The 26,277-nt window shown below is 39.2% G+C and overlaps 1 protein-coding gene across 5 annotated transcripts in view; it reads left to right on the top strand.

Moving 5' to 3' along the window:
- The window catches only part of BRPF3 (bromodomain and PHD finger containing 3), a 170,605-nt gene that overhangs the window by 132,320 nt on the left and 12,008 nt on the right, over positions 1–26,277 (top strand). For 4 of the 5 annotated variants that reach the window (XM_075195653.1, XM_075195652.1, XM_075195654.1 and 1 more), the window contains 2 exons: positions 765–968; positions 5,777–6,070. In XM_075195653.1, coding sequence (XP_075051754.1) covers positions 765–968; positions 5,777–6,070 — 498 coding nt within the window. The remainder of the gene's footprint in view (positions 1–764; positions 969–5,776; positions 6,071–26,277) is intronic. The other variant, XM_075195656.1, reaches the window with a different exon arrangement.

The following is a 26,277-nucleotide window of genomic DNA, read 5'->3' as shown; positions in this document are numbered from 1 at the left end:
GATCTACCTCTGACCTGCACCTTGTCTCATCTCTGGTAAATACCTCTCATTCCCGCCTACAAGGCTTCTCCCGTGCTACTCCACACTTATGGAATTCCCTACCACGCTCAGTCAGACTTTTCTACAGCCTTCAAATCTTTAGATGCTCTTTGAAAAACCATCTCTTTTTTAGAGGTGACATTATCCTCGATAACACTATTCATACTAATGCACCTTCACAACTATCCCAATCTCCACTCTGAAACACATTTACTCCTCTTGTTTCAGCTGTGCCCTCTTCCACTTAGAATGCATGCTCTCTAATGAGCAGGGTCCTTCATACCCTTTGTTATCATGTCTGCATTTATTTTGTCTACCTTGTTTGTCCCTGTTTTATGTACTGTTTTCCCTACTGTACGGCGCTGTAGAGCACTGTGGCGTCTTACAAATCTATGATAATAATAATAATATTGATGTAGATTGTGGTGACTATAAAGCTGTTACAATCATTGTAGCTATAGTTTATACTGACCAACCATCCTGCCCCTATCCTTGAGGGCCGAGCGTCGGTAGTTCCTTTTGGATTGGTTAGATACTATTAAGCTGTAGTCCACTATCTCAACTTCCAGGTAGCAGTTATATTAAAACTTGCCTACTTAGTGTAAAACTGTTGTGGCTTTTTCTTTCTTTCCATTCAATAGTAGGTAGCCAACACCAGAAAGTAAATTATATAGATTGCAAATTTTAGTAAACTATCTATGTTTTATATTTATTTTATTTCTTAGTGGATGAGCTCTTGGTCCCTGAAAACAGAATCCACCTCCCTCCTGAATGCCAACTCAAGGTACTCTTAGAGAAACTGGATATTGTGAGCAGTGTTCGAGCTTGTGGAGCTCGCACTAGGCGTCTGAAACTGCTTCGCCGGGAAATTAACCTTCTCCGCCAAAGATTGACACCACGTAGCAGAGACTTGCTGGAGGTTTACCCTGGTAAGTGCATTTTTTACATTTAAGTTTAACGTTTTAAATTCAGCCTTTAAAACTGCTATAACATTATTTCAAATAACATTGATAGTCACGATAACAAATAAGTAAACTTAGTTACCTGTCTACAATGACGGGTAGCAAGGTGGATCTGGAATTTAGACAGACAGTGCGTCAGGGGAACCAGATGTCAGACTGGAAAGCTGTAGTAAGATGATTCTTGATTGGTGTTGAGAAAAAGGGATCCAGAAGTGTAGTACTTGATAAAGCCGGGCAATGCAGACTGGAAGACAAAAATAGAATTAAGCTTCACAGTGTAGTCCACAGGTCCAGCCGGGTCAGTACACAGAATATCAGTGTGGTACAAGCAGGGTTCCGTATTGGTAAAGCGGGGAGCAGTATCCAAAAGCCAGGCATGTCCAGAGTGTGAAATGACATGCCGCCATCAGGGGCACCACTGGCCATAACAATTATGACTTACATTAGGGCTAACAGAGTATATTATAACTTAAATTATTACATTTTGTATTATTGGTTTAAAATTTGTTGCATATGGAAGCCAAATTACATTGCCCTCTACTGTTGTGTCAATATTTCAAAAGTTTCACTCATGTAAACTTAAGCAATTTTTATTTTAAAATAAAGGCATAAATGTCAGAATGTTAACTTCTATTTAGTTCAGTATATTTACATACTGTGTTCTATCCACCCTTTTTAGATGAGCATAATTATTGGGACAAATGAACTTGACATTAAATTGGATCCTTTCCATATAGTAACTACATCAGGTTTTTGCCCTATTAATATTGTCATAACTTGTTTTCATCTTGGTTTCGAAAAGCTGCCACACTTTTGCTACAGCTATTTTCATTTGCCATTTTTTTTAGAGAGTTAAATTTAAATGCATATTTTTGGGGGATTTAAATAAGTAGTTTTACATCTTGGGGGGAATCTGAAGTCTATGTACTTGTACATAGACCCACATTTCTCCGTTACTGTATGTATGTATTACTTTCAGTGCAGTTCTTTTTAGAAATTAAACAGGGCTTGACCTTCTCCACCTTCAAGCTAGCAGAGGTTTTTGCCACATGAAGGAGGGGAAAGTGCACTGAACATGTTGCATTGTAATTCTTAATCTTATTACCATACGTGAGCGTCCTATCTCTGTCCTGACTCCTTCTCTGGTCATCTTCCCTGGTGGATGGTCACGCAAAAGCTACAGAAAGGAAAGTGAGTCCAATCAGACTGAAGGAATTTTCTTGTATATAGACAGACCAGAGGTTTCTGTACACTTCCAACTCCATACTCACCCGATGCTTCCAGTATGAGTTACATCATTAAAGGCACACTAACCCTGTTTTTAAAGGTTTCACATATGATATGGTGACATGTGCCAGGGATCTCCCCACGAGGCTACAGATGGCTCAAGCAAAGAATTAGGTACAAATTCAAAAGTGCAGTTTATTTGTGTAAAAATGCACAGAAAACATAAAAATAAGAGCAAGAGAGTAGTGTTAGCAATTTACGGCCATATGATTACCCGCTAGTTAAGCTCTGTTTGGTAGTTACCATATGTGGGGCTTAGTCTCCAGCCTAGGACTCTCCACTTATATTGAGTTGCGAAGGTACACTGTGCTATTGCAAGTTAACCCTGGCAGCAGTCCAGTTTCCCCTGCCCTGGGATACCAGCCCATACTAGGCCCTGCGCCAAAGTCTCTTCTCGCTGACTGATACGCAATTTCTGCTCACTGTTTACGATCCGGATGTCCCACTCTCTCACAGCCATCCTCCTTCATACTTTGTACCTTAGTCATACTATTGACCACAAAAAGGATGCCTGTCTAATGAGGTGCAGAAACGTGATGTCTAGATCCCTGCATACAACGGGGTATGTGTGATCAGATTAACTACAGCGCAGCCAAGGAATTTTATCTGGTGTTAACAAATTCCCTAGAGCCCTACATAGCGCCGTTCCTCCGAAGGTGTGATCAGTGATGTGCGGCCATCTGTGTACAGAGCTGGATTGAGGTTCTGGGGGGCCCGGGGCACGTAAGACAGGGGGGATCTCTATTGTGTAATATGGCTATAATTTTAGACAAATACAGAGGCAATATATATAAAATAATCCTGGCGCAATGAAATATGAAACCCCAATGAGAAGGACTAGTGTATCAGTACCTGCAGCTGTACAGACCTGTGGGGTCTCAAAATAGAAAACCAAAGAAAGAAACAATAGACAGCGCTGGAAACTGAAAACACTGAACGCCAAATGATGAATCCGTGAAGTTAGATAATTCAATATATATTTATTCAATCAACGATAAAATATGATATCTAAAAATAAACCTATAAAAACACTAAAATGATGATGATAATATGGACATTTGCATGAATTTTCAGTGCACTGAATTAGATATCAGAAACCAAACAGCATGAGAGAACTGAGTATTGAGCACAATGATTATGGTAAATCTGTATAATAAACAGTTAATCCTGTGACTGCATGATGTGCTGAAAGAGGCAGTCTTTTTATATACGATAAACTTGAAAATTCAATTGTTTTATAGATATGGATGATATCAGCAATAAACTTAGAACTTTAACCAGTCCCTCCGATCACTCAGCTCTATTTTAATTCACATGGTTAAATTGCTACAATGGGATACAGTTGTAGCGACAATATAATTTAAACAATTCCGCTCATAGATAGGACAAATACGGGAAAATAATCTCCCCTCAGATGCGTGTCAGATAACCATCAGAATGGACTCGGTATGTATATTCAGGTATTTAGCAAAATGTCAAATGCATATAGATACCGTAATTAAAGATGGTGTGTTTCCTGGTATATGGCTCCAATGCAGACAGTCACAGCGGTGTATGTCAGCAATTCAAGATGAAAACATGTACATTCTCTCCAGAGCCGTCCTTCAGATGCGTGCCAGAACAATAAAAAGTTTCAACAGCAGCAGGTATTACTTGATGGATAACACTCGAGATCTGAATAACGGCAAGTGACTGTGTAATGGCTATAATGATGATATCTGTATTCTACAAATCCGTGCCTCACATGACCTGAAACAACTCATTATCTCTGATAAAATCACATACACGTGATGAAATGCGTCAGTTCACGTCAGCAAGACATTCATCCAAATTTAGGACTGCCACACCAGATTCAGGACAGTTGGCAGATTGTGCTGCTCTCTCCTAAATGTTCTTGTCACTTTCACCACCTGCGGTTGCTGGTGTCTTAAGCTCAGTTGCTGCTTGTGTGGATCCTGGAATATTGTGGTCCTATTTGGAAAAAAGACAGGTACATAAAATTTCGGAATCCCCAAACAACCCCGATATTAACTCAATAGCACCCTTTTTTTTATAATTTGGCCTCCCTCCCTGCAACTAAATATGAAATGAAATAAAGTGAATAGTATATTCTACAGCAACAGAAGACTACACAGCACCCTTGTGACCACCACACAATACACAGCATTTTTGTCACCACTACACAATACAAAAAGTAACCTTGTGACCATCATATAACACCCTTGTCACCTCCACAAAATACAGAGGGCAACCTTGTCACCGTCACACAATACGGAGGGCAGCCATGAGACTTAAAAAATATGTTTTTTTATTGATACAAACAAACTGTGCAGTTAATGTGTGAGAACTTGATTATCAGCTGTTGGTCATTTTCAAACCTACTAACACCTCAAATGACCAAAGGGGAATTTATAAGATTTGTTATATATAACTATTCTTTCTTCAACTGTTCATACATCTGAGCAGACTTTAAAATACAAATAGTCAAATACAGTTACCTGTCAGTGGCACGAGGATATAATCTCCATTGAAAAAGTTGGTAATTTTATTGTAAGAAAAGGAACGGATCCCTATGCTAATACACACGGGCCATTCACAAATGCATATTATATTTTCACATATCCCTTGTTGTCATATATCCTCTGTTGTCACATATCCCCTGCTAAAAATAAATTGTACTTACCTGTTGTGTTCAGCGCCGCTTACCTCCGTCTGGGACTGGGTGGAAGTTGGTATGGCACGAGTCACAGCATGAGTCACACACAGCCTCTGTAGGGGCAGCCCCCACCCAACTCAGCAACAGGCAGCCTTGCGATTGGCAACCTGTTGCTCTCCAATGATGGGATCGCTCCCTAGCAACCAGGAAAGCCTCCAGTGGTCCACATCACCACCCAACACCGCTCATTACCCTGAAACCCCTCCCCATGGGCCTATTTCTGTGGAGAAGCCTGCGGCTGCAGCCCCATCAGGCCCATTGTTAATCCAGCCCTGTCTTTACCTGGGCATTGTAGTGCCACATTTTCTTTCCTGTACACAAAACAAAAAGAATGATTGCCTCTTTATTGAACATAAATGGCCCACTTCCAGCGGCTTACCCATGTTTATTGTAACACAAATATGATGCATATAAGGATATGTGCCAAAAAAATGCAGGCCAATTGAAGTTGACATCCTGAACTCTTGCCTTTAAAGCTTTCCACTTTGGATCTGAATTATTGATTATTTGTCAAAATTTGTATGTAGGGTAATGATTGACATCTCATCATGGCTTTTCATACTTTGTTATTGTTTTACTTCACAGTGTTGCTCTATTATTTGTTATGTTGGATTTTTTTACATGTTTGGATCACATGATTTTACCAATCCATTTGATTACCATTGTATACTGCGCAATTGAACACCACATTGTTATTCCAGTTTCAAATTTCGTAGCTTCAAAAATGTGATAGTTGATAATATTTTTTGAAAACATGGCTGTTTGATTGCAGATGAAAAGTCCGCTCCTCCTCCTATGCTTGAGCCTACAGATCCAACTCTCCCATTAGAAAATATTACTGCTCATGAGCATCCACCTCTCCTGCAACCTATGACTAACAGCCCTATCCATAAACAAGTCAAGATGCCCCCTGTTCTGGCCTCCACTGTCCAAAATTTGGGAGGAAGAACTTCTGTTATTTCCCAGAACCCCTTGAATGAAACACAAACTTCTCCTGAAAACAGTAGGCAATCTGTGAGTGGAAATGAAAGTGATGAAGAGAAAAAAACTGTACATCCAGCTAAAGGTATGATGTTCACAAACGTAATTACACCAGTATACATTGACATCATAAGATATGTTTTTTATTTTGTTTTCCTTTCTAACAACATAGTTGATTTGGCTAATTTTGTTTTTTCTTTTTACTGAAAAGAAGGCGGAGAATATGGGGGAGGGGGGAACAAACAATAAATTATAAACATATTGTAACAGTTGAGCAAGATATACAAGTGTTTCTATAATAAACATTTAAACCAATAACAAACATAAGTCCATTGTATTATAAGGTTTGAGGGGTCGGATGACATTTAGACATCTCCATCAGTTACATATTCATGCCAAGGAGACCAATAATAGGAGAAGAAGTTGAGGTTGAAGTATATTTAAGGTTTCCATATGGAAAATAAACTGACTTTTAGATATTTTTTTATGCAAGCTTGGAGATAAAGTATTTTCCAATTTTGAGCTATGGTTGCACGGGTCACAATGAGGATATGGCCCAAGACATGTCTAGAACGTTTAGGAATTAGCTCAGGATAGGTATGTAGGAGTGCGTTTCTGGGGTGAGTTCCACGTTAATATTAAGGGCTGTATTTTCTAGATTAAAGACAGCTTGCCATAGAGGACGAATCGCTACACTGAAAATAACGACAACCATTAGGACTTTACGAGAATGCCTCTCAAGTGCATTATCGCGACAGCTACATAGTAGGCGCGATGTAAAACAGACACAAGTTATGCCTTCACATAATATAACGGCATACAGAAAATCCCTACTACCGTATATACTCGAGTATAAGTCGACCCGAATATAAGCCGAGGCACTTAATTTTACCACAAAAAACTGGGAAAACTTATTGACTCAAGTATAAGCCTAGGGTGGGAAATGCAGCAGATACTGGTAAATTTCAAAAATAAAAACAGTGCTGGATATCGTTAACACTGGGCTCCCAATAATACAAACTTAAGGTTGTAAATAAATATATCAAAATGTATTGTTATTAATCAATAAAATTATATAAGTACATAATATATACCCATATCCTAAAAAATTGTACACAAATGGTTAAACGAAATCCTTTGCACTTGGTATCAAGCCTAATAGGTGAACACAGATATAAATAACATTCACTAAAGACAACTCAGATCATTAATATAGAAATCAATGAGACAGTCTGTGGATACTAAATACATGTGCCAGTTCCGTTTATTCTCCTTTAGAAGGTGATGAGCAGTTACTCCTAAGTGTTTAGAACAGTACAGTAATTTAGACTTTAGTAATGCAAAAGATGCTGCACATACGCTAAATAGAATTTGATATAATAGCTCAGATAAAGATAAGTTTGAATTTGTTTGCTGGAAGAAACATTTTAACAGAACAATACAATTTGCTTTGTGTGATTTAACCCTTATTAAACTTTGGGATGTTTTTAGACTTTTCAATGATTTCACAGTTATGCAAAGGAATCTTCAGACACTTATTAATAGGTGACAAAAAAATGAAAATATTTGACTTTAGAAATCTGATGCAAATAATTGCAGTGGACAAGTCAGGGTACTCACATGTGTCTCTGACCAGCGGGGCTAGATGGAAATGTCCCGGTCTTTAGCTTTGACTGACAGGCTCCTTTTCATTTAACTTTATTGTTCCATGTGCAATGAACACACAAAAATGGGCTACAATAAAATGGTGGCTGACAGTGATCCACAGAGGCTGCAGATGAGCGGGGGAGACTGGAGAACGGAGACCAGGTAAATGGGACTCGAGTATAAGCCGAGGGGGGCTTTTTTCAGCACTTACATTTGATAAGTACTTACATTTGATTAGGAAATGGAAGGCCCTATGCCATCATTCCACGTTATGCCATTTATATTCATAGATAGCAGTGATGGACCCCGTTTTGTCTTTGTCTTTGTAATAGTTTTCTGTATGGAATAGAGAATATAATAAACATATAATTCTTATTTATTGTACATTAGATCCTACAAGACAAACTCCTAGGGCTAGATTTTCTAAGCTGCGGGTTTGAAAAAGTGGGGATGTTGCCTATAGCAACCAATCAGATTCTAGCTTTCATTTATTTAGTACCTTCTACAAAATGATACCTAGATTCTGATTGGTTGCTATAGGCAACATCCCCACTTTTTCAAACCCGCAGCTTAGTAAATGTAGCCCCTAATCTTCTTCCAATTTAATATCTGTCCTAATAATGGTAATGTGTTTAAACTTAAATACAGTCTTACTTAATGTAAAATATTATTATTATATTTTCATAGTAATCTAACACCCCTGGTCGTCGTCCATAATAATTTTATGTTCATATTCTTCTCCATGTGTATTGATTAATCCTTTAATGTAATCTTAAAGACACTTGCTTATTTGCTGCGTATTTTCTTATCTATAAGCAAAAAAATGAAAACACACAATTTAGTTGTAAAATAAGGAAAGTAAATTGGTCATTAAATACTTTGCATCCATAGTATTTTATAGATCCTTTCTATTGTTGAAATGCTCATGGGCCTGAGGTAATTGTTATTCAGCACCCTTCTCTTGTTAGCATACAACTTGTCCCTTATTTCGTAGGTAGAAAAAGGTCACAGTTAATATAAAACTAGCATTAAAAAGTAGTTTGTAACATGTGGTAGCGCATACTTACGGGCAATTTTCGGGAGGGCAGCTTGACATCCAGACTTGTTTGAAGACCACCTCAGGCAAACGCTTTCCTACAGGAAAAACAACATTTTAAGCAAAAAAAATCAATCGCTTGTTCATTTTGGTCGCACGCCAGTCAACATTTCACATGCTCAGACATTAGCATTCAAAAGTAGTTTGTAACATGTGGTAGCGCAGTGCTCAGACATTGCACACTTATGGGCAATTTTCGGGAGGGCAGCTTGCATTAGGAAATGGAAGGCCCTATGCCAACTTGTTTATAAGTGGTAAGCGATCCCTCTTAAATATGTCATTAGGTCGACTATTTCCCTCCGGCCGATGCATGTTTGTAATGCAGTTTCCCGTTCTTTTTGCTCCCGTCGTGGCGGTGTCCTTCCAGTGTTGGCAGTCACTTTCTGTATTTGTGCTTTTGTGGTGTTTTCTTCTTTAATGAAGTAGGTGATTAGGTTGAACACACCTAATTTCTTCTCGCCCAATATGCTGTTCCATCGCCAGTGCCAACCTTCCAATTTATTATTTGTTCGCGACATGCCCAACCTATTATTTTCATGCACCAACCACATTCTGCGGGGCAACAACTGTGCTGATCTTGTAGATTGGCTGCGAGTTCTTTCACGTCATCTACCGAGAACATAATTTTCTTCCCACTCCCTAGGGAATCCAGCCCAGCGCTGAACAGTCTGGGGTTGGTTAGTCATTATGGCAGGGGGACCCCTGCTGCGTGTTTCCCCTGCTACAGTGCCTCCAACCCCGGCTGGTTTACCTAGTGCTGGTTAAGTGAAAATCGGGGGAACCCCATGCAAAATTTTTCCCCGATTTTCACAGAACCAGTAGTAGTCAGGCAGCACTAGGGTTAAGCATGAATAGAGCGGGGATCCCACGCTGTTTTTTTTTTTTTATTAAATTTTATTCTGTCAGTTTTTACACTGACAGGCGGTGTAACAGTGATGTGTTTATACAACACGCTGCTAGCAAGCAGCGTGTTGTATCTGGCGTGATGGAAAGCAAACTCTCCTGAGTTTGCTTAATCGCAGCTTCATACATTTGAGAGTTGTATAGCTGCAGTGGCAAACAGTCGGGAGTTTGATCTCTGGCGATTTTGCAAATAGCGATTTTGACAGAAGCACAACTCTGGCGATTTCGCATGAAATCTCTGCTTCATACATCTGCAAGTTTCAACTCTCCAGAGAAAATTGCTGATTTTGCAAAATCGCACCTTGATACATGGTGTGTTCATTAGTACCAACCATAGCATGGATGGTGTATATCTGCCTAAATAATGTTGGGCATGTTTTGAAGGTGCCATCCATCACCCAATATGCGGCCTTCTGTAGATTTTCAAATTTTTCACGAGTTGCAAACAGTAAAATTCGTTCGCTGCCAAATGTGGCGTCCTTCCCGAGAAATTATTCTCCATCGATTTCTTTTAAAATGTCGGAAACATTTATATCATTTAGAGACGTTGGCTGTGCCGGAATGTCAGCGAGTCTCACCCTCTTCACCGATTGCCTGAGAGCAGATCGATTTGGCATGTACACTGTGCTTGTTGATGGCATTTCTGCCGTCACACTTTGAATGGTCTGTGCCGGGGTCTCTACCGTATTCCGTGCCCATTCCCTGATGTTGTGTCTTGCTCTGGCAACATCAGTTCTTTCTGCCCTCGCTGCGTGGTTATGTTCAGTGTGTGAGATGAGCTTGCAGCTATTGGCAAATTCCACGGTGATGGCCCATGCACGACAGCTGCCATTCTTAAACTCGTTACAACGCCAGTAAAACCTTTCTCCATGCTGTTTGTTCTTGGTGAAAAGTAATCCATTTTAACAGTTACATTGACTCCTATGATTATTTCCCATTCACACCTTTTAAATATTTCGCTACTAGATACCTTTTTAATTATTGTTTAATAAAGTTGTATTTAACAGTCACCTATTTAGCTCAGTTATTTTCAGATTCTAAATTCCATTTGAGTGCCCCATATAATCATTTTTTGTCCTTCTTATTGGATTTTGTGTACTAGATAATTGTTAATGATTGGGAGCACCCTTAATACAGATATACGATATTCTTTTATTTGAATCAGTGTGAGACATATATCTGTTGAGAAGTATAATGGAATGCCTGGTGCGGTGTCTTTTTCTGTTTTTGTAATATTATTTGGAATACAACACGAATAAGCAAGCTTATTCAGTAGTAATAAGTGGCGATGTGCCTCTGGTTGGAAGAAGTTTTTATAGGGGCAGATGTGAAGTTGGACTATTTACCTACATTACGTATTTATTTACACTTTGAATGAATGTCTAAATTATAGCCCAAAGTTGTAGATGTCAGACAATAGGTCTCTGAAGTATTGTATTGTTTGTTATTAAGTTAGTTAACACTTGTAACAGATACACCTTCAATTGACATGGTCGCGTGAACTTCATTAGCTTGTAAATTTGGTGACATGTCTGCAGTTTGTTAATATATGTAGACTGTAAGCCACAGACAATAGAATTTTTTTTAACAAACAATGTGGGGAATTAGTATAATAAATTTAACGGTTGAACCAAATGCCATACATGTTTGTAATACAACCATATTCCATATATAATAAATGTACTTTCTACAGCAAATTTAACGTTGTGTTTTTATTTCATTTTAATTACAATTTTGACATTTTTAATTTCACAATATAAGACACATTCATAGCACTGGAGGGTTACTGACCATGTTATGTTATTGAATGTTACGATCAATATTATGTAGCGTGTATTAGGTGATATTTAGACAGGTTTTTATAAAATATATAATTTTTGCAAGTAATGCCCGTTCTTACAGGGTACACTATAGGAGTTATACTGTTTAAACTTCATTAGTATGTAGGTTATAAACTTTGTGATTCAGACTAAATTTATAAAGTTATTGTTGGTCAACTAATGTCCTTTTTTACTTTAAAATATATATTTGCGTGTTGTTCTAAGTTTTTATTTGAAAATTTACAAAGTATATTATACTATTTATCAAGTTAACCAGTAAATTAACCCAAAATTGACCTTATATTGTAATACGGATGTTAATATTCACTGCAACCACATTATCCATATATCCCTTGCAACACTTATGTATTTTAATTCATTGCATACAAAATTAAATTAGAATGAATTCAGACAGTGTAATTTGAAAAATAGCATTTAATATACTTAGATTTAGAAATGCTGTTTCATTTACATTTATTCATTGTGTAACTTGAGAGTTGAAGAGGTTATCTTACAAAACACTTGAGTACACATTCTGTAGTTGAATTTACAATGTCTGTCAATATATTATACAACCCACACTAATAAAAAAAATAAAAAAAAGACTATACATGTCCGAAAAGTTAATTAAAGAGTGATAAAAGATAAGAAGGCTGTGAAAGTCCAGATAGGGGTAAAACAGTCACATAAATATATAGAGAAAAAAATAACTAATAAAAAGGACCAAAGGAGAGATATTTGTTGGTTGATAATTATAATTACCTGATCTGCTGCAGTGGCGCAGGGCAGACGATTCTTCTGTCTTCAACGATGAGGCAGTTCTTCGGTGGAAGTTGTTTGGTGTTCGCTTTCTGTTTCATCTGTTTGCGTAGATGTTTCCGAGTTTGGTACCCGAGCAGGTTGGGAATTCGTTGCAGCACTTTCTTGGACATTACTTTTCATCAGTTCATTTACCAGGAGTTGCAGACTGGTGGAAACTGCAATGCTCACTGCAGCTGCCTGTTGCTGTGTTATCCACATTTCATTCATAGTTGCCCACATTTGATGCTGTGACATTTCAGTGTTCCAGAGTCTGTTCAATGTTCCATTTGACGCATTCCCTGGTTTAAAAGTGTTTGGGCAAAGAGATTCTGATTGGCCAAAATTTGTCTCTGATTGGCCAAAAGCATGCGAATCACCAAGGAATGAGTGGCTTGGTCCTGTGAAGTTGCATAGTCATGCCCTTCTTCCTCATGCTGTGTTGGTTCAGGTGAGGTGTTAGGAACTTCAGTGTGTGATGGAGGTGTTTTCACCGATTCTGAGGTTTCTTATGTGACCTCAATTGTAGCGTGGTCCACCTCTTCAGATTGCATGGTGTCCTGAAACTGAACTGGGGCTTGCTCAGATTCAGGTGGAGTGGCGTCCTCTACCTCTATTGTTGCTTGGTGGGCTTCCATTTCCACTGTACGTAAATCTTCTGTTGGATGGACTTCAGTGGACACATTCTCCAAATCGATCACAGTGTCTTCATGACTTCCATGCTCAGGTACTTCCTCAACAAACAGTTTCCTTCTCTTAGCTGATAACAGACAGTAAAAATGGTTAACTATTAATTTATATTTTTGTGGGAGGACATGTGAGAACATTACAGGTTTAACGGTAGTATGTACTAAATGTAAATACCTCGCACAGAGGAAACTAAGGAAGCTGACGATTCTTTGTGTCCAAAGACTTCAAGGTTTTCTTCTGAGTCATGGACAGACTCAAAAATTAACCCTGAAGTTTGCGTATCTGAAATTATAACTTATTTTACTTTGGAGAGTATTTAATTTACACCTGGACATTGCAAATAAGCTACAATTACCTGTTGAGAGATAAGTGCTTTTTTTCCTCATGGTCCTGCTGAAATCCCTTGCCTTGCCTTTTTAACTGATAAATTAAAGAAGAAAAAATTATACATTTTGGGAGAACTACTGTTAGTTAAATGTTGCTAAACGTGGCGCGGTGAACAATATGCCTAAATTAACCAGTCTAAATTATATTGTAAAACCTTACCATGGGACTTCCCTTTCTGAGTTTTCACAGGAGAAACATCTTCATCCGATGTTTTCAGATCGTCGCGCAACTTCTCCTGCCATTTCTTCGACCTTGTCTCTTCTTACCATCAGGCCGTCGGGAGGTCTTGGCATTCTTTGCCTTGGTACTTTTCCGGCAATCACGAAACTGCTTCTTACAAGTCTCCTTGTTGCGAGAGATGCCACGGACCGCTGAAGCAGCATTGTCGATGGAACTCCAGATCTTCCTTCTGACATGGTAGCTGGTCTTCATATCCTCTTTGCCAAGGATCTTGTCCTTGAATCGCAAAACCTAGAAAAATAAACAATTTGAAATGGCATTATTTTTTAAAACTTTATTTTTCAAATGTAGCATTATACATTATTACACAACACTTATCTTCAGTGCTACTATGTGGATGACACTTAAGATATTTTATGGCAGGGGGTGTGGATTTAAGTACATTTAAAAAGATAGTTGTAGTCTTTACAAATGTACATGTATACAAACAGTCAAGATTAAATAGATAGACATGGGGTGAATTGACACTTGACTGAACAGATTACAAATAGAAAGTAGCCCTATTGTAAGCAGTGTAAAACCCATAGAATTAGTGTGCACAGCTCTAATTTAGACAAAAAAGATGCAGGTCATCTCATGAGCTTTTGTTTTGAATAAAAATTCTATTAAATGTTAACCCCCCCCCTGCAAAAAATATTATATATATCCACATTATATAAATATATATTGTAACAAAGGGAGGCATTTATCTGACAAGATGCAGAGAAAGCATACAAACAGAATAAAACATTGGTGCAGTTATGCACCTAGATGGAGGTTAAACCAGTATAAAGTTTGGCTAACTTACATGATTTGAAAGCTCCTTCCTCAGCAAACAGACAGGGTGTGTCTGTTAGTGCAAGCAGAGCCAGTGATGGGAGTTTCCTCTTAAAGAGAAGGTGGGTGTGTCACCTGCCCATCAAGCTAAGGGTGGGGGAGGAGTATCATGTATAAAAGCTTGATTGTGTCATTTGTTCAGTGAGACCAACGCTGGGTAAGCTGGCTGGTCTTGAGAGAGCTGGTCTATGTCTAGCAAGCGTTTAGGGTCTCCAAGAATTGTTGTGAAATCTGTACGGTGTCAAAACATTTACCATCCTGACAAAACTACATAAAAAGGAAGAAGTTGTTCGCGTGTGCTTCAGCAGTAGCGGGCTCTTGCCACAAGTGGTGTTAGAAGTGTGATACTCCGGGAAGCAAGTTTCCGCTACCCAACCCGCGCAGACGTCAACATGGAGGAAGTAATGAGAGCCCTTGTGAATGTGGCCGCTGCGCAGCAAGAGCAGCAAGCTCAGATGCTGTGAGTCACCAAGGCACAGGTGGAAAACACCAGGCTCTTAAGGGAAGAGCTAATCCAGGTGGGGCATGACAGAAATGAACCACCTGGTCCAGTTCTTCAGAAAATGTCACCAGCTGATGACATAGAAGCATATCTGGTGACCTTTGGGAGACTTGCAAAAAAGGAAAATTGGCCTCCTAAAGATTGGGCTGAGAGGCTGGCGCCATATCTGACTGGTGAAGCTCAGCGAGCTTATATGGATCTAGATGAGGACCGGGCCTCTGATTATTTGTCCCTAAAGTCTGAAATATTGGCTCGCATTGGAGTTTCGGGGCCAGGCCGAGCCCAGCGCTATCACCAATGGCGCTATGATAAAGAAAAACCAGTCAGAGCGCAAGTGGCTGAGCTTTCTAAAATTTTAAAGAAATGGCTGCAGTCTGAGGAGAATTTGCCTTTTCGGATTATTGAAGTTCTGGCGATAGATCACTGCATCCGGGGGCTGAACCGTGATTTGCAAAGGTGGGTGCTGCAATCAGACCCACAAACTTATGAAGAGCTTGCCACAATGGTTGAAAGGTTTTGTGCGCTACAGCAAATGACTAAAGAACCTGCATTCATGCCAAAGCCACTGCCACGCCAAAAGCCAGGTTTGACAATCCTTGCTACAGGGCCCAATGGCAAAACTGCTATGGACAGAAGGCTAGGTGCAAAGCTGTCTAATCTGAAGTGTTTCGAATGTGGTGAGCCAGGCCACTTTAAGGCAGAGTGTCCTAAACTACAGGAACCCATGGACTGTTCCGTGGCACATATTGGGCCTGCTTTTCCAAGCTGTTTTACCATGAGTCTCACATCAGGAAGTCCTTGTTTGTTCCGGGTGACTGCTAATCAACCAAAACCTTGTTCTGGCCTTGGTTGACTCGGGGAGTGAAATCTCATTGGTTTCCAGCTCTGCCTTACCCAAAACCATAACTTCTCGGTTGCCCAAGGTGAAGGTTCTTTGCGTACATGGCACAACAGAGGAGTATGAAAGAACAATACTACCAGTCACACTCAAAGACAAAACCTTTATGGTGGTAGCTGCCATAGCACCTAAACTTCCATATCCACTCATTTTGGGGCGAGACTTCCCACTGTTTAATGATGTCCTCGGTGAGCGGATACGGCCGGACATGTCGGCAACTGATGCAACGGTCGGAAGCACATCTTAAAGGAACCGCCTAAAAATCCACAACATCTGGACATCGATCATGGAACCAACTTAATGATGCCACTTTGGAACATGCCTTTAAAAGTGTGACTGAGGTAAATGGGATAGCGAAAGCTGCCCAGCCTGCATAAGGTATACCATATTTTATTGTAAAAAATAATTTCCTGTATAGAGTTGCTATTGTACAGGGGGAAAAAGTAGAACAATTAATGGTTCCTCAGGTACATGTACCCCTAGTGTTAAAAGCAGTGCACACACATGTCTGTGGGGGACACTTTTATCCTCATAAAACACGGGAACGAGTTCTGCTTAGGTTTTACTGGCCCGGGGTACACATGGCAGTGAAAAAGTATTGCCGGTCCTGTCCCATTTGTCAGAGAACCTGTCCCAAACCCATGTACAGGGCACCTCTCATTCCAATACCAATAGTACAAGTTCCCTTTGAACGGATAGCCATGGACCACTGGAAAAATCTGCACGTGGACACCAATATATACTAGTGGTGCTTGACTATGCAACCAGGTATCCAGAAGCAATTCCCCTACGAAACATAAAGTCCAGTACCATAGCTAGAGAACTTGTATTGATGTTTACACGCTTGGGAATACCCTAAGAAATTCTCACAGACCAGGGTACTCCCTTCATGTTCAAACTGATGAAGGACATGTGCCAGTTGCTAGGGGTTACAGCGCTTCACACCTCTGTGTACCATCCACAAACAGACGGCTTGGTGGAACGCTTTAACCGCACATTAAAGCACATGCTCAGGAAAGCAGTGGCTCAAGAGAAAAAGATTGGGACACTCTTATTCCCTACTTGATGTTTGCCATCCGTGAGGTACCTCAAGCGTCAACAGGGTTTAGTCCATTTGAGTTATTGTTTGGGAGACAGCCCAGGGGTATCTTGGATATGTTAAAAGAAGGGTGGGAGCAGCAAGGTCCCAGGGAGCCAAATCTGGTACAATTTGTGTCCCAAATGTATGAGAGGCTAGGAAAGATGGGGCCCATTGTGCAGCAACATGTAAAAGAGGCTCAGGAACAACAGAAGAAAAGTTATGACAAAAGTGCTGTTGTTCGACCTTTCAAGCCTGGGGACAAGGTCCTAGTACTGGTTCCTATTTAGGAAAGCAAACTTTTCGCCCATTGGCAGGATCCATATGAAGTTCTAGAGGCTGTCAGTCCTGTCAATTACAGAGTCCGCCAGTTAGGTAGGAGAAGGGAAGAGCAAATATATCATGTTAACCTCCTTAAACCCTGGCATGATGAGGAAACCTCTTCTCAGGTAGTGAGTACTGCCATTGAAAAGTCTGAAGTGCCCGTAGAGCCAGCATTGTCCGTTAAGCAGAGACAACAGACTGAAGAAATTATTCGCCGGAATAGGGATGTCTTCTCTTCCATCTCTGGTGCCCACTACCTAATCGAACACGACATTGGCACTCCGCCAGGAGTCATTGTAAAGCAGAAGCTGTATCGTATTCCAGAAGCCAGACGGGTGGACCTGAGAAAGGAGATCGAGAAGATGCTCCAGTTAGACTTGATTGAAGAGTCCACTAGTGAGTGGAGTAGTCCCATTGTGCTTGTTCCGAAACCCAATAGGACAATTAGGTTCTGCAATGACTTTAGGCGCCTAAACAGTATGTCGCAGTTTGATGCCTATCCGATGCCACGTGTGGATGAACTGGTGGAAAATCTTGCTGGTAGCAACAATTTGACAACTCTTGATCTAACAAAGGGTTATTGGCAAATTCCCCTGACTTCCACAGCCAAGCCAAAGACTGCATTTTCCACCCCTGATGGTCTCTATCAATATAAAGTCCTATCCTTTGTGTTGCATGGGGCCCCTGCCACCTTCCAAAGGGCCATGACTAAATTGCTACGACCTAACACAGCTTATGCAGCCGCTTACCTGGACGATATAGTGATTTATACCCCAGACTGGGGATCACATTTAACCAAAGTTGAGGCGGTCTTAGCTTCATTAAGTTCTCTGGGTTAACAGCTAACCCAGAGAAATGTGCCATAGCCATGAGAGAAGCCAAATATTTGGGGTAGGTTGTTGGTCGATGGCGTGTAAAACCCCAGCTAGACAAAGTGGAGGCAGTCAAAAATTGGACAAGACCAGAAAAAAAGTCGCAGTTAAGAACCTTTTTAGGCTTATTAGGCTACTACAGGTGGTTTGTAAGCCACTTCGCCACTAGAGCTGCTCCACTTACGGCAATTGTCCAGATAGATTAACCTGGTCTGACTCTGCAGAAACCGCCTGGTCTGATCATCGGTTAGCTCTTTGTTCCTCTCCAGTTCTACAAGCACCAGATTTTACCCGGAGGTTCTTCCTCCAAACTGATGCTTCTGGTGTTGGCTTAGGTGCAGTCTTGTCACAGGAGAAGAATGGAGTAGAAAATCCTGTCCTGTACCTAAGTCGTAAGTTGCTTCCAAGGGAACAAAAATATGCCACTGTGGAGAAAGAATGTCTTGCCATAAAATGGGCTACAGAAGATCTCCTAGGCAGAGAGTTCACCTTAATAACAGATCATGCACCATTGAGATGGATGCAGAACAACCGGGAGGTAAATGCCAAGGTAACCCACTGGTCCTTGGCACTGCAACCTTTCAAGTTCTCAGTAGAACATAGACCTGGGATTCTGCACAAGAATGCAGATGCATTGTCACGAAAATATGCGCTCCTCGCGAAGTCCGCTTCCCCCTACTTGGAGACGCTAGGTGGAGGGATATGAAACAAAGGGAGGCATTTATCTGACAAAATGCAGAGAAAGCATACAAACAGAATAAAACATTGGCGCAGTTATGCACCTAGATGGAGTTTAAACCAGGTAAAGACTTATGTGTAGTTTAAAGTTCTGTTAACTTACATTATTTGAAAGCTCCTTCCTCTCAGCAAACAGACAGGGTGTGTCTGTTAGTGCAAACAGAGCCAGTGATGGGAGTTTCCTCTTAAAGAGAAGGTGGGTGTGTCACCTGCCCATCAAGCTACGGCTGAGGGAGGAGTATCATGTATAAAAGCTTGATTGTGTCATTTGTTCAGTGAGACCAACGCTGGGGAAGCTAGCTGGTCTTGAGAGAGCTGGTCTATGTCTAGCTAGCATTTAGGGTCTCCAAGAATTGTTGTGAAATCTGTATGGTGTCAAAACATTTACCATCCTGACCATATATACAACATAAAAAGGAAGAAGTTGTTCGCGTTTGCTTCAGTTGTAGTGGGCTCTTTCCACAATAAATAAATATATATATATATATAATTATTATTATATTATTATTATTATTATTACCATTTATTTATATAGTGCTACTCATTCTGCAGCGCTGTACAGATAACTCACTCACATCAGTCCCTGTCCCATTGGGACTTTGTCTAAATTCCCTAACACACACACACACACATACAGACAGACAGACCGAGACAGACAGACACACATACTATGGTCAATTTGTTAGCAACCACTTAACCTACCAGTATGTTTCTGGAGTGTGAGAAGAAACCGGAGGAAACCCACGCAATCACGGGGAGAACATACAAACTCCTCACAGATAAGGCCATGGTCAGGAAATGAACTCATGACCGCACTGCTGTAAGGCAGAAGTGCTCACAACTTAGCTATTGATATCATTTGCTATTGATACAATGTTTGGCTATGGTGAAATTTAACAGAATGATGTAAAAATAAAAAAAGATTAAAAGGGAGTTTTTTTTGTGGTTTGTGTATTTAAGATGTGGAAGGCCAATATTTAGTCAAATTAGTGATAACATACATTGGGGGGGGAAATATTAGTATTTAAGGCTTACTTGGGTGTGGCTCACAAGCCAGCCCTTGCTACATGTCAGTCCCTATACCTTGGAGGTGAGTGCACCTGATTGTAGCATTATTTTAATGGGGTTCTAAGCATATAGATATATAATTTGATTTTACAGTGTACATGGATGGAAAACTATAATTAAAGTAAACATTTGTGAGGATTAATATTGAGGTGATATCAAGTTTTCATTTTGCAAAAATATTTTTACTATTACAGCTGACTGATTATATGAACATTTATATTGGGGGGTGGGGGTTTTGGGGAATAAAGGAAAATATCACTTTGTTACTTGAGAAACCAAGACTTTAATTTCAGCCTCACTAAAGCGTGGGGTGCAATTTGAAGTAATTGGCCCCTTGTCACCGTCATCATCCTCGCTCAATTCCTGGTCACCCATGTCCTGTTCGTCTTCTGCCTATGGTGGATGTTGATGGAGCTGGAAAGTGTTTGGTACTCTGAACCACTGCTTCCTCTTCACTTGAGTCTTGAAGTCGTCGCTCTTTCTCGGCCTCGTCCTGTGACCTCCTACGATCCCTAGACATACTGTATGATTAGGGAAGTACAGAATAAAAAATAATTTGTTCTTTTAAAAAAGCAGTTTTTTTGTGCGCTATTCGGTGCCAAATTAACGGCTATACAAACTGTGCACCACTAGTAAAGGAATTGTGGAAGCAGTAACTGGGTCAGCAAAGCCAAATCCACCACAACAAGCAGCAAAGTCATCAGAATCATAGAAATGGCAGTGTGCACATTCGCGCCAAACATATTTTATAGTAGGTGTTTCGAGGCACGAATTGTATCAATTTTAATGTTAATCTTTTTCATTTGATAAGATAATATTAATATATTTTTATTTCTGTGACATCATCAGTGTATTAGAAGTGTAAGTACCTATTTTTTTTTTTTTTACAACCGTGACTTTATTGATAAGACAATTGCATAAGTCTGTTTCTGTACCTGTTCTTTTATTTGAACAACTATGACTTTATTAACAAGACAATTTTATTGTGTTGTTGTGTTTAATAGACTGTTTTGTTGATAATTGTGTTTTGACACCAATAAATATAAATGAGCATCAAATAAAACATATTGATATATGTAAATAATGGGTGCATTTTTTGTTTTATAACTATCAGCATAGTGTTCAACCATTTGCGTAGGTGGATATTTTATATTTTGATATATTATTCATGTGTTTTTTAATGTATTTAATGTTTGGGTTGATTTTTAATGTATTTATGTCAATATTTCTGTATGTCGTTTTCATTTATATTTCTTTATTTATGTAGGAATCGGAATTAAGTAAGTCTTGCTTTCTGGTAGTAGGTGTTTTTCTGGATTGTTCATTAATTTGATTGTGTTCATATATATTTCGATATTTCTGTAGTTATTTGCCTCTAGTCGTGATTATTTAAGTCGTAATTTCTTTTATTATGTGCTTTAATATTATCTGTTTTTTTGTGTAGGTATTTTTGATATAGGTTTTTAGAATGTGTCGTGATTAAATATGTCGTGATTGTCATTTAGTAATTGTTTTAATGTCATTATTTTTGTAATGTCTTAATTTAATTGGTCGGGTAATGAATCGCGTCTAAATATTAACCATCGCTATTTCTGCGTCGGAATTATTGTAGTTGTGTTAACTAACTGATGGTACTAAAAAATAATGCATCCCTTAGTGAGCCTACATAGTACATGGTCCGGGCGTATGGAAAGAGTTCTGTTAGATTTAATAATTCCTGTGATCCAATGTTGAATTTGATGGTACTTGTAGAAGTTGTTAACCGGTATGTTGAATCGCTCTTGCAGTTGAGTGAAAGTTAACAGAGAGTCCACAGAAAAAAGATTGTTTAATGAAACAGCACCATTCCTGTACCACATATTGAGGTTTATGTTGTTTATAAGTTACGATAGGGCCTTAGTTGACATATTACGAGTTGGCAGTGCTACATCATTGTCTTTTATTGAAGTTAAGATATTAGGACAGGTGGATCTTAGATGTTTGGGGCCCCATATAAGATTAGCTAGGGGGAATTCTGTGGTCCTCTCTAGGTCCACCCAATTTTTGGGTATCACCAGTCTCTCAACTGAGCAATTATGTATGCTTCCTGGTACTTAACAAGATTAGTAAGGCCCATGCTCCCTTGTTTTTAAGGATCATCTGCTGATATATAAATATCTTTTTCCAAATGTAAGTGTTTGTTATGGAGGAGAGTTTAGTAATAAGAATGGGTTTTCTTGAGCGCTTAAATAATCGATTGCTGATGAAATTAATCCTATTTCAACCATATACAGTTGATACAATAAACACAATTGAATAAGTATAAGAAATATTCAAGCGCTATCTATCTCACATGGATCTAAGAATATAAAATAAACTATGATGTTTATATTGATATGATGACTTGATGGTCTCCACAATTTTCAATCGTGATCCAAACATGTAAAAAAATAAAACAGAACAAATAATATTGCAAAACTGTGATGTAACACAATATATAAATATATACACTAAGATAAAAAGTGATTCTCAATAAATGTAAGGGTTCATCCGAAGTGTAGGTTTCCCCTATAGGTATTAGGCTAACTGAATGTGATCTTGATATTTTCACATATTTCCAGTATTTATATCCCCAATGACAAATTATATCATAGATGGATTTTCCTCATGAAGTGACCATAAAAACATAAATAATAAAATCTAGTGCAGATACATTACTTTATAAATGTAAAAATATTTATTACACACTAGACATGATAAAAAGCAAATGAGGGGTACTGGTACTCCTAGCAGAAATAACATCAATAGTCAGCGTATCACACAGATGTTTATACAGTCCCTGGATCAAAGTGACAGCCAGCAATGTTTTTTTTAGATGTAATAATTCCTAGTTGATACTCCTGCAGCACTCAAATAGCCTTCCTGATGCGTTTCGACCCAGGAGGTTTTTTTTTTATCAAGTTAGGTACCAGTTGAATGCAAAGGCCCCTATTTATATTGCCTTATATGGTCACATAATGGGAGGTCATAAGCAAAAAGGGCAAAACTTCCCTTTAAATAAAAACATACAAATAATTCTATAATATAGCTCGATTTGTATAAATAAACATAGTAAAAAAAAATAATTGTCAAAATAAATTCATATCATAATGGTCAGTCACATATATTACATATACTGATCTAACTTAACTATACCAGTCTAATTTATATTAAAAATCACAAGATCGAATTTCATTCTGATAATAACCTGTTCAAACAAAATTCATACATTTTATGAACTTTTAAACTTTTCGGAAGTCAAATCCATGTTTTACTATGTTTGTGTTCCAGGACTCTTTTGATGTTTCATAGAAGTCAATTGGTTTCTTCAGTATTATAGTCCAAGCCTCTTTTTCAGATTCTTATAGGGTATCAAGCCTCTTTTTCCGTTCCACTGTGGAATGCACATGTTAGGTATTTCCCGAACGCGGGTTCCTTGTTTATTTCTTTTATGTAACTGTTATGGTAATTAAAATATCATATTAATATTAAAACGCCAAGAAAATGAAAAAATATTGTTCAATACCAATTGTGTATTTACATATGGATGTAATTAAAAGAATTTGTTGTGACTAATGATGAATCCATTATAACCAAATATAAAGTCATATGATATTGGTTATCAGGTAAGTGGCAAGAATTTTGATTATGTTAATTTTAATTTTATATTTAATTTTTATTAAATACAATACGATCAAAATTCATAAGTATGTAAACATGATGGGCCTGATTAATTAAGGAAAGTAAAGCAATAAAAAATGAGTAACTTTGCATCTTGGCAAAACCATGTTGCATTGGAGGGGGAGCTAAATTTTAAATGTGGGGACAGATTTATAGTTGAGGTAGGGAATGTCCTAGATCAGCTTTAAATTTCAGTGTAAAAATAAAGCCATCAAGTATTTGTGTGCTATATAAAAAACAGCCAGTTTTAAACTTATATGCAAAATAATAAACTAATATGCACCCCTTGCATTGTAACATGGTTTTTTGTCCAGGAGAAAACGTACTCATTTTTTTACCTTACTTTCTTTAATGAGTCAGGCCCAATATATTGATCCTAATGGAATATACTTCAGTGTCAGCTATATTAGAACAAATTATTTTATTTATGTACCCATATAATTATAAGCTGATAAAAAAATCTCCTGCTGTGTAACAATAATAATAGTGGCAAATGAGTACACAAGAATTTTCATGGTAAAAAGTTATTTATACCCCAAGATTATAAAACACAAGATGTTAATCCAAAAAGGAGAACCACACTCTGGATGAACATTATGTTTGTGTTAGGAACCCCTCCAGCCGGCACAACACAACCCGGAATCTACTCTGCCAGTCAGGTGTTCACTGGAGCCCCTGATGGTGGGGACAGACTGGGCTGCAGACTGACAGAGGGTCGTGAAGTGTGTACCGGCTGGGGAGAACCCAGGCAAGCGGAGTAAGGTCCACGCAGAGGTCAAGGGCCAGCAGCAGACAGCGGTATCAGGAAACAAGCTGAGGTCAGGGTTCACAGGCGGATAGCAGAAACGGTAAATAGATAAGGGTCACAGGATACACAAGCGAAGTCAGTTCAAAGCCAAAGGTCATACACGGTAAATCAGAAGTGGTCTCAGGAGACTAGAGCAGGAACAAGCAGGTCAGCAGACTGGAACACAGAAGCTATAACCGGCAATGAGGCAACAGACCTCATTGCCTTAAATACACAGATGGCCCAATCAGAGCTTGCCTGCACCCCTGTGGACTAATCAGCAATCTGGCTCCTGACCAATCAGGGCTAGACCCTGTCAGACACCCACCGTTGCAGGCTAATGCCTATAACTACAGCCCTGTATTAATAAGTCGGCAGGCTTGCCTGCGCACGCGCCCAGCAGTTCTCCTTTGCTGGGACGCGGCGCTCTCTCTCAGTGTCCCAACCGTTGCCTAGGCAACGGCCGGGACGAGCCCCCGGAAGTGACGTCCCGGTCGTCATAGTGACGGTTGGGACGGAGGTAGGGGAGTCGCGGCGGCTGGGCACCGCCGTGGCTCGTAACAGTTTGTTGGGGATCACTTTTTATCTTAGTGTATATATTTATATATTGTTTTACTTCACAGTGTTACACTATTATTTGTTATGTTTTAATTTTTTACATGTTTTTTACATGTTTGGATCACATGATTGAAAATTGTGGAGACATCATATTAATAGAAGTATCATATTTTATTTTATGTTTTATCCATGTGAGATATATAGCACTTGAATATTTCCTATACTTATTTCATGGAGGAGAGTTTGTCAAACTCTTTCTTGGTCAGTAAGTATGGGATAGTGCGGGAAAGATAGGGGGTCCATTTAGGAAGGAGCATAATTTTAAATGCCGCCAGGCAGCCAGGAGACCTAGTAGTTTAGCAAGCTATTGTCAAGTTAGATAATCATTTATCTAAGATAAGTTAGATAAGTGATAATCGTTGACCATTGTTGAAGGGATTCTGACAAATAAGTTTAGAGCTTGTGATGATACCGGGTTTAACGTAACCTTCTGCACTGCACAGCTGGCCTACCCAATACCTACCCAATATTCAAAATCACCCAGACAAATATCCGAAATAAAGCAAATAAGTTTTTTTTTAACAAAATGGTAGAACAAAACAGCAATAAACATATTTAAATAATAACTTGCAACAAATAACACTACAGTCTGGCATAGACAACATACAGGGTATAATGAAAACACCTTACAGGTATCCTTATCCCTTTCAGGGACTGCTGTCTATCAATCCAAGTTTATCCCCCTCCTTTTAAGGCTACCAGCAAAGGTAGCGGCCTTGAGTCACTGTCATTCCGCTTTCGGCGGACACACAGCTTCCCAAGACCTGGAGAGGTATTTCAGGGCAACGGCAGTACTCCAGGGACCGATTGTCCCGTTCCTGTCGGGGGCAGAGATCTATACCTCAATGCCAGCCTGACTTCAGCTATCAATAGTGAATGCCAATTTGCTGTCCTCTGTAGCTCTCTTTTAAGCCCAAAAATGACCTCATCGGCAATTTCAGGACCTGCCTGATTGGTCCTTTGTTGTGTTTATCTTTTCACAGGTAAGCATACAGACAAAGGGATAGCAGATGAGTCACTCCTGATTTAATTAGGGTCAGCTATTGTTCTGTGGCTATACAGCCGAGTTTGTTTAAACAAGAGAGATCCCAATCCAGACACATTTACATTTAAATACACAATGCAGTCCTCTGCCTGTAGACCTTTTACCCATCTTAATACATGAGACCTCCTGGTGTGATGTACATTCATACAGGACTGGTGGACAATAATACTTTTGCCTAAGCTGAGACAATAGACTTGTCTGCAAGATAACATTACATGCTGGCAGACATTTTAACTACATTCAAAATAATATACACAAGCTTAATA

This window comes from Mixophyes fleayi, chromosome 2 (assembly GCF_038048845.1).
Source record: "Mixophyes fleayi isolate aMixFle1 chromosome 2, aMixFle1.hap1, whole genome shotgun sequence".
In the NCBI taxonomy this organism is placed as follows: Eukaryota; Metazoa; Chordata; class Amphibia; order Anura; family Limnodynastidae; genus Mixophyes; species Mixophyes fleayi.
The sequence above is the reverse complement of the archived record's forward strand: the minus strand, read 5'-3'. Positions and strand labels throughout refer to the sequence as shown.